This window comes from Chaetura pelagica, unplaced genomic scaffold (assembly GCF_000747805.2).
Source record: "Chaetura pelagica isolate M959 unplaced genomic scaffold, ChaPel_1.0 scaffold107, whole genome shotgun sequence".
Classification (NCBI taxonomy): Eukaryota; Metazoa; Chordata; class Aves; order Apodiformes; family Apodidae; genus Chaetura; species Chaetura pelagica.
In genome coordinates this window covers 1,707,028-1,716,989 of record NW_009953979.1, presented here as the reverse complement: position 1 = coordinate 1,716,989, position 9,962 = coordinate 1,707,028, and the positions used below count along the sequence as shown (strand labels likewise).

General features: G+C 44.9%; 1 protein-coding gene across 1 annotated transcript in view; it reads left to right on the top strand.

The window, feature by feature from the left end:
• The first annotated feature begins 4,948 nt into the window (after window positions 1-4,948).
• Window positions 4,949-9,962, top strand: part of FBXO16 (F-box protein 16) — a 31,913-nt gene continuing 26,899 nt past the window's right edge. The window contains exon 1 of the mRNA XM_010002184.1: window positions 4,949-5,085. Coding sequence (XP_010000486.1) covers window positions 4,990-5,085 — 96 coding nt within the window. The 5' untranslated portion in view covers window positions 4,949-4,989. The remainder of the gene's footprint in view (window positions 5,086-9,962) is intronic.

Sequence of the window (9,962 nt, the reverse complement as noted above, 5' to 3'; positions counted from 1 at the left end):
CAGCGGTTGCCATAGCGACAGGAAGCGGCCTTGCGGGAGGACTAGGCCGCGCCGCCCGCGGGCGGGAGGAGGCAGGTGAGGGGCGGCCTGGCCCGGCCCCGGTGGCTCCCCGGAGCTCTGAGGGGACACAGGGTGGGCGGGACCTCTGGGAGAGCGTGGGGCACTCGAGGGTGGGGAAAGGGTGCGTTGGGAGGGGGTAGAAGTGGAGTGGGGCACAAGGGGACAAATGCTGTGGGACTGCACTGTGTCCGGTGCTGGGGACCCCAAACACAGGAAGGATGTGGAGATGTTTGAGCAAATCCAGAGGAGGCCATGCGGATGATTCGAGGGCTGGAGCATCTCTGCTCTGGAGACAGGCTGAGAGAGCCAGGGCTGTTCAGTCTGGAGAAGAGAAGGCTCCAGGGACACCTTAGAGCACCTTCCAGTACCTGAAGGGGCTACAGGAAAGCTGGGGAGGGACTTCTGACAAGGGCAGGGAGAGAAGGAACAAGGGGGAACATTTTCAAGCTGCAAGTGGGGAGACTGAGATGAGATCTGAGGAAGAAACTCTTTGCTGTGAGGGTGGTGAGACCCTGGCCCAGGTTGCCCAGAGCAGCTGTGGCTGCCCCATCCCTGGAAGTGTTGAAGGCCAGGTTGGATGGGGCTTGGAGCAGCCTGGTCTGGTGGGAGGTGTCCCTGCCAGCTGGGGGGTTGGAATTAGATGATCTTTAAGGTCCCTTCCAACCCAAACCATTCTGCGATTATGTATTGTTGATCTTTCTTAAATGCTATCAAATATTTTTAAACCAAGTGCTTGGCCCAACTTGTACCAAAATCAGTGAAAGTATCTCCATTGGCCTCAGCACGATTTCAATCAGTCTTGAAATTGTGTCACTGTTAGACAATGTATTAATCTTTCCAGCCCTGTGAAATTAATGTATATCTTTCTTATACATCTCAAAAATCACTAATCTCTTGGATCTCCACTTAGTATACCCTTCAATTGAAACTGTGGCCCATTCCTAGGAGCTCTCTGGCTGTAGGAGCTCAGGCAGTTTTGCTGTTTTTTAACATTTGTGCTCTGCTGGGCTCACCTGCTCTCTGCAAACTGTGTAAGGTAGCTCCTTTGAAACAGCTGGAGACCTCTGACCAGCTGTGTGTAAAGTTAATCAAACACAACCAGCTTGAGAACGCTGCATATAGTAATAAAACTTGTTCTTTCCTGAAAATCTCTTTTGCACTGGTATTTGTTATGCCTGCCACCTGCTCCTAAATTGCCTTTTAATTTTTCCTAGGAGAAAGAGATTTTATTTTGCGTCATCTCCGTAGCTTTTCCTCTCTGGGTAGTGAACCAGCATTTTCCTTACATATATATAAAGCCTGATTTCTTGTTAATCTCATCTCACATCTCTTGCTGGTTGAATGTTTTCAGATCAGCTGAGCTTGATGAATTTCATCCTAGGATATATGCAGAACAAGCTGGAGAAATCTCTGGAATGTTATTTTGGGCAGTCAATCCAAAGATAACGACTATTGCAGAAGAAAAGTGGGGCCCTGGCTAAACAACTCAACAATCACTGGTGTGCACAGTACTCCAGCTGCTTTTTCATGAGTACTGAGCTAGCTGCTGCAGCCACCTCAGTATCATGGCATAGATTAACTCTGATCAGAGTGGCTCTGGAGTCTTGAAGAAGCTTGAAGGATTAGCTGTTAATCCTGTCAGGGATAGGGAATGGAGGGTGAAGACAAGTGCAGGTTTTCCAGTAGAGATCAAACAAGCTAAACTATAGTTGCTCCAGTAACAAGTGATAGAACAAAAGGAAATGGCCTCAAGTTGTGCCAGGGGAGGTTTAGATTGGACACTGGAGAAGAATTTATTCCTGGCAAGGGTTGTCAGGCCCTGGCCCAGGCTGCCCAGGGCAGTGCTGGAATACCCACCCCTGAAAAGATTTCAAAGCCGTGTAGCTGTGTTGCTGAGGGACATGGTTTAGTGGTGGCCTTGGCAGTGCTGGGTTAATGGTTGGACTTGATGATCAGGTCTTTTTCAACCAAACTTTTTCAACCAAAATGATTTTGTGATTCTATAGTCCAAGCCTCTTCTTAGAAGGTCTGTAAAGAATTTGTAGTCCAATTTTTAGGCTACCTCAATGTTACAGGTAAGACGATTCTAGATTTTCAAATGCTACCAGCTCCTTTGATGCATCCCATAACATTCAAGGCCACCTAACAAGAAAGGTCACTGAGTACATGTACAGTGTGCCTTGGAGCCACCCCAGTAAAACACATGCTCTAAAGTGACACTGTACAGTCCTGACTTCACTGAAGAATTCATCCTGTAAACACACTCTGCTGGGCTTGGACTTGAGGTTACCTCTTTCCCCTCACCACGATTTGGAGTGTAGCTGGGGAGATAAGGAGCAGAGTGACTGGTGGTTGTGTGACTGTGCCAACAAAGGGGAAGCAAGGGAGGGATGGCAAGCTGACACCTTGTGTAGAAGGTTAAAATGTTGCACTAAGGTCAGCTTTTTGCCTGATGGGACCTGCCTTCGCAACCCTGTGTCCAGGTCACGCTCAAACATGGAGTGCGATTCAGGCATTTTTATGGCAGGTGCAGTTGGGAATATGTTGGAGTAGGTCTAGAGGAGGCCACAGAGATGGTCAGAGAGCTGCAGCACTTCTGCTCTGGAGACAGGCTGAGAGAGTTGGGATTGTTCAGCCTGGAGAAGAGGAGGCTCCAGGGAGACCCTAGAGCATCTTCCGGTACCTGAAAGGGCTCCAGGAAAGGTGGGGAGGGACTTTTGACAAGGGCAGGGAGTGACAGGAATGGTTTCAAGCTGAAAGAGAGGAGATTTAGATAGGATATTAAGAAGAGATTCTTCACTAAGAGGGTGGTGAGACACTGGCCCAAGTTGCCCAGAGCAGCTGTGGCTGCACCTCCCTGGAAGTGTTGAAAGCCAGGCTAGATAGGGCTTGGAGCAACCTGGTCTAGTGGGAAGTATTCCTGCCTGTGGCAGGGGGTTGGAACGATATGGTCTTTAAGGTCCTTCCAACCTAAACCATTTTGTGATTCTATGAATATGACTTCTGCCAGATGTTCCATGAGCCACGTTTTTGGCACAGAAGGAGCACAAGATGATCCAGAGACACAGCTGTCTCATCGGGCTATGTGTTGTTAACACAACAGCTCATGGAGGTGCTTTGGGAATGCTGCTGCTCCAGCACCAAAAAAGTAGTTGTCTATGCAGGGAAACTGGAACATGAATCCAGGGCTGGGAGTGTGCTGCAGTGACAACTGATGGTTTTGTGACTAATGTAGAAGATTGTCCCTGAAAAACAGGACATGGTTGCCAGAACCTGTTTTGTTGGCAGTGGAGTTGTTTCTCTAGCTTGTAATGTTGTGTTTCTGTGCATTGAAAAGGGCAGGGGCCTCGAAGAAAAACAAAACAATCCCAAGACAAGCCAGCAAGTCATCCCATTGTAATGTGTGTCCCAAATGCAGCTTCTCAGTTGCACAAGCAGCCTCTAACACTGGCTAGCTACAGAATGGGAGACTTAGTGGCTTCTCTGTAGGAAGGTGAAATTACAGTATGCAGACAGTTATTTAATGATCTTTAGGGAAAAAAAAAAAAAAAGTGAGAACAACTCAGACTCTTGTAATAAACTTATTTCCTAACCACCAACCATGTTACACCAGCAGATGCAGCGAGAAAGATAAAACTTTTTTTTTTTTTTTTTAATTCCTTAATAACTTAGGAGAGAAAGCGAGGAAAAAACTAATTAAAAAGGTGTTGTGCTCAGAACCTGCAGTGGGTTTTGAATATTAATCTTCCATTGATATAGGTAGGAGTTTTGTCTGGGCAAGGAATGTGGGACTGCACTTTCATGAAGGTGTGTCCTATGAGCCTCAGAGATGCATTCATTTGAAAGGTCCATTAGGTGGGTGGTTTTGAGGTGGTTGGGCTCAGGATAGTCTGACAACATAATAGTGGATTTACCTAGTGGAGTTGCCTTTTCTTTTGTTTCAAAAGTCCTATTATTTGCCTTGCCATCAGGAAGCTTTAAATCCATCTGGAGTGTTTACAGAAAAAAATGCCTAATAACTATATGCAGGGAGCAAAGATATTTTTTAATGGTAAAGAAATTACTTTGTATTCAGGCTACTGCAGCTTAAGCCTCCAGTCTGGAAATTAGATGCCTGAGGTGAGCAGTGACATTATGGATAGAAGATGAAGGAAAAAGAAGCTTCTTATATATTTGGGTAAAAATTTATGAAGAAATGGCTTTGTTTGAATGTGGTCCAGTTATTTGGTGCCGCAAAAGAGAAAGGAAAATTTTGTCAAATGTCCTTTTTACTTCACACAGGAATTTGTGTTTAAAAGAGCAGCACAGTCAGTCCAAACCATCAAATCCAATCTGCTTTTACACAGGACCCTGAGAGTTTTCAGTCAATTCTGAACCCTTCATTCTCCCAGTTAAGCTTTAGAGAAACAAATTGTCTCTATGAGACCTGGCATTATATACTGATAAAAACTAGTGAAAACGTGGCTAGTCTCACTTGAGTAGATGCACAAGTTATTTGCAATTTTCAGGGCCAACAACTGGAATGAGAAATTTTGTGTACTTTCTAGCTCACTGAAAATACCCTGTTGTGATCATACATGCAGCAAAAATTAAAGGCATATTCAATAATTGTGATAGGGAAGACTTGCTTAATTATTAAGTGTATATATATTACATGAGTGTACCATGGGTTTCCATCAGGAAATTGGGCCTTTACGGTCACAGTTACTCTGGGTCCAAAAATTCAAAGGGCTTACCCTAACTGACTTTCAAATAATTTTACTTGTATCATTGGTATGCTAGGAAATCACTGGATTTCTTCTTAAAATTACTTGCTTTTCACAAACTTGCTGTAATGGAATAGCACAGAGATAATGCTGGTCTTGGTTCTGTTCAATTTTAGCCACTGGAGCTGACGAGACATCAGAGGACCCACCATCTCCTGTACCTATGGCATTTGCACTTCCTAGAAACATGGATGGCCCCAAGCTACAGACCAAGATGAGCACATGGACTCCGCTGAACCATCAATTCATGAATGACAAGGCAAGTTCTGTGTGAATGGGCCAAATTTGTAGAATCACAGAATTGTTGAGGTCAGAAGGGACTTCTGGAGACCATCTAGCCCAAGTCCTTAAGGCAGTGTCAGCTAGAGCATTTGCTCACCATCCTATCTGGCCAGATTTTAAATTCTCAAGTCCTAAGGCAAAATTCTGAGGTTCACTTCACAAATTCTCAGGTCACAGAAAAATTTAACTTATGTTTTTCTGTGGGTAGATCATGAGTAATGAAATCAGAATTTAAAGATTTTGTTGATTAGAAATATGGATATATCAAACAGACATACAGTCTACATATAAAAGCTAATACGTAAAACCTGAAAGTTCTAATGTACATCGTTTAAAGCATACAAGTATTCAGTTCAGGTGTAGTTATTTTGCCAAATTAGTTGTTTTTAAATGAAAAACTGTGTATGAATTTCTTAATGGAAGTTGCCAATTGTTCTTCTTCTGTACCAGAAGACTCTAGCGTAACTCCGGAGCAAAGTAATTATCATCCTAAGTTTCTGAGCGGCTGGTGTGCTCCATGTCAGCTCATAGGAGAGACCTTAGTACCCATCCTCTGGCTTCTCTGCTAATCCTGGCAGCATTTGAGGCTTGATATTTTGGAAGCTGAAGTGATGCACTCAATTTATAAATAACAAAATGCATTTCCTAACCTCCCACTCTGTGTACTATATCTGGGATCTGCTAATATAGCTGAGGGGGTTTGGGCTCACATATCACCAGGAGCATATTCCTCCCTCAGAGTTCAGTTTAAATTTCTGCTGATGACTCATAGAATTTTATCCAAGGTGGGCCATTACATCATGTAGTCTGGCTTCCTGGATTTTTTGAGCCCTCTCGTTTCACACAGTTCTTCCAGTTTTGAGCTCAGTAACTAGAATTTGGTTAAAATATATCTTCCACGAAGGTACCTAGACTTCTTTTGGGGTTATCATGAAATGAAAAAATTCATCACATCCCTAATTTCTTATTATTAATCCCCTATACCATTAAAAGATGAAACCTTGTGTCCTGTCTGAATACCTCTAGCATTAGTTTCCATCATTTAAATCTTCCCCTGCTAGCTTATTAAATTCTTCTGTAACCAGTTTTTTTTCCTTGTGGAAGGACTTTTATGCTGCTTCAAGCCAACACTTGAACTTTTTTTGATAAACTAAACAGATTGAGCTCTTTGAAGTCCTTTCCATCTGGCATATTCCCCAGCCTTTGAATCATTTTAATGCCTGTTTCCTATACCCTTTAAAACCTATTTTTGAAGATGCACATCACTGAAATAAGGTGTGATCTGATTAGCAATAAGTATGTGGGTATAATCACCATTTTCCACCTTACTCCTCTGCTCCTTAGCCTGATGTTGCATTAGGCTGCAGCAAAAACTTTTGGGAGCTCATATTGGATTGTTCACAGAATCATAGAAATACAGAATGGTCTGGGTTGGAAGGGACCTTGAAGATCATCTAGTTCCAACTCCTCTACTATGGGCAGGGACACCTCCCACCAGACCAGGTTGCTCCAAGCCCCATCCAACCTGGCCTTCAATACTACCAGGGATGGAGCAGCCACAGCTGCTCTGGGCAACCTGGGCCAGTGTCTCACCACCCTCACAGCAAAGAATTTCTTCCTCAGATCTCATCTCAGTCTCCCCACTTGCAGCTTGAAAATGTTCCCCTTGTTTCTTCACTTCATGCCCGTGTCAAAAGTCCCTCCCCAGCTTTCCTGTAGCTCCTTCAGGTACTGGAAGGTGCTCTAAGGTCTCCCAGGAGCCTTCTCTTCTCCAGCCTGAGCAAACCCAACTCTCTCAGCCTGTCTCCAGAGCACAGCTGCTCCAGCCCTCGAATAATCCTTGTGGCCTCCTCTGGTCTTTCTCAAACAGCTCCATGTCCTACCTGTGCTGGGGACCCCAGCACTGGATCCAGTATTGCAAGGGGGTCTCACCAGAGCAGAGGGGGACAATCCCTTCCTTTGCCCTGCTGGTCACTCTCCTGCGGATTCAGCCCAGGACATGGTTGACATTCTGGGCTGCCAGGGCACATGGTATTTGCCAGGCAGCCTTGAACTTGAACTTCTTTAAAACCATCTGAAGACATGGATGTGAGATGGCAGGTCCCAGGAGCAACCTAGGCTTCAGGCTGCATCCACAGGCAGGCAATTTAGGCACACTATAGGTATAACTACAAGGCCTTGGAGGAGAGGAAGGTAAACATGGGCTTGATTAAGGCAGTGGATGATTATACCAATTTTTGGCCATTCTGTTGCTAATTAATAATTCCAAGTGCCTGGAGTAGGCAGAACTTTTTGACAGCGTTCGCTCAGATGTATCTCCAAGAATGCTGAAAGCAAATAGTGTCTTCCTTTCATCAAAGACCATTAACATTGCTTTCAGTTATAGAAATAGCTCCCTGCTTTGCTTGAATTATCCAACCCAAAACTTAGATCTTTGACTATTCATCATTTGCTTGTGGCAAATCCTTTTCACAGTTCAGCTTGTTAGGGTGTTTTGTTTTGTTTTGTTTTTTTTGCCAAGTGTCCTACGTTCAAATAAAGCAAATAATAACTGTCTACACACAAATAAAAGAAATGTCGTTTTCCGCCCCTTGCAAGAAACACTCCTGCTGAGAGAGACAGAGCTAACACTGTCAACTGCTGCACCAGACATCAGCACTGATAATGTCTTTCTCTGCAGGAACCTTCTTTGCAGGCTGTCACAGCAATAACAAGTTTGGAGTTTATAATGATCAAGCATGTTTTTTCTGATTGTGGTTAATAGCTCTTTTTATGTGCACTTATCAGCCGGGCTTTTTCCTTTTTGATCTGTCTTCTAGAAAAGTCATCTATAGCATTTTCTTGCTTCACAATCCTGAGTAGAAGGCAGTTTTGTGGTAGTGGGAAGCCATGTGCTAGTGCTTTCAGGTCTAGCTCCCTATGGATAAAGGTCAATATCATAAATCCTCCACTGTATTTTGATCCTGATCATCCTTCTTGCTAGTTGTCATTGTAAAATGAGCCAGGAACAAAGACAGCTCTTATTGTCTAACCCCTGTTGGTCTTGTGCCTTGAGTTTGAAGCCAGGGCTGTATGTCTCCCTCTCTGCTCGTGTGAGACCCCCTGCTGGAGAACTGTGTCCAGTTCTGGAGCCCCCAATATAAGAAGGACATGGAGCTGTTGGAGTGAGCCCAGAAAAGGCCATGAAAATGGTCAGAGGGCTGGAGCAGCTCTGCTCTGGAGACAGGCTGAGAGAGCCAGGGTTGTTCAGTCTGGAGAAGAGAAGGCTCCAGGGACACCTTAGAGCACCTTCCAGTACCTGAAGGGGCTACAGAAAAGCTGGGAAGGGACTTTTGACAAGGACAGGGAGTGACAGGACAAGGGAGAATGTTTTAAAGCTGCAAGAGGAGAGATTGAGATGAGATCTTAGGAAGAAATTCTTTGCTGTGAGGGCGGTGAGACGCTGGTCCAGGTTGCCCAGAGCAACTGTGGCTGCCCCATCCCTGGCAGTGTTGAAGGCCAGGTTGGATGGGGCTTGGAGCAAGCTGGTCCATTGGGAGGTATCACTGCCCATGGCAATGGCATTGGAACTAGAAGATCTTTAGGGTCCCTTTACACCCAAGCCGTTCAGTGATTCAATGATGATTCTATGATAGCTCCTCATGTTGTGTCCATTTGAGAAGCTTTCAGGTACCCAATGTCTCCAAGTCAGAAAAAATAAAATTAAGAGCTAAGAAGCCCAACTTCTGGTCTCAGTCGAACAGAGTAGAGCCCTATGTTGGCACATGGCGTGTCCAGTAATTGTGAAGCTGGGAGGTGGGGATGAGAGGTAGCACATTGCAGCCGGTCTGCAGAGCTGCGCTTCAGTCATGTGTACATAGGCCTTGAACTTCAAGGAGTCTTCTTCAGTGAAAGGAACTTTCCACAGCAACTAGCCTGTAGAGTTGAAGAAGAGGAAGAAGTAGATGAGGCCTTCTTCAGACAGCTGGAAGAAGCATCATGTTCACAGGCCTTGGTCCTCATGGGGAAGCTGAACCACCCTGGTATCTGCTGGAAGGGCAACATAGCAGGGCATATGCAATCCAGGACGTTTCAGGAATACATTGGTGATAACTTCCTGACACAGGTCATTGAGGAACCAACAAGGGAATATGCTTTGCTGGAACTCAAAAAGAAGGAAAGACTAATTGGGGATGTGAAGGTCAGGGCTGCAGTGACCAGGAGATGATGCAGGTCAGGATACTGAGAGGAAAGAGCATGACAAATTGTGAGATGACAAATCTGGATTTAGGAGAGCAGGCTTCGACCTCTTCAGGGATGTATGTGGAAGAATCACATAGAATATGGTCCTCAAGAGAAGAGAGATCCAGGAAAATGGGTTGATTTTCAGACTTCAGTAAGGCTTTCAATACTGTCTATTGTAACATCCTCATAGACAAGGTGATGAAGTATGGATGGACAGTGAGGTGAAGGTCAAAAGATCATCTGGTCCAAAATTTCATTGGAAAGGGAACCTAGATGAGTTTGTCTAGCACTGTGTCAAATCCATCTTGTAAATGTCCAGTGATGGGAATTTTACCACATCCCTGAGAAGGTTGTTGTAGCAATTAAGAGGGACCTTGGCAGGCTGGAGAAATGGACTGACTGCCTGAAAAGCAGCTCAGCAGGGAATGACCTGAAGGTCCTGATGAACACCAGGTTGACCACGAGCCAGCAAGGGTGGCTATCATCATTGGGAAGAATGTAGGTGCCAGGTCAGGGGAGGCGATCCTTTCCCTCTGCTCACTGCTGGTGAGGATACATTGGGAATGCTGTATCCATTTCTGGGCTCCTCAGTACAAGAAAGATATGGGCTTACTGAAACAAAGCCAGTGT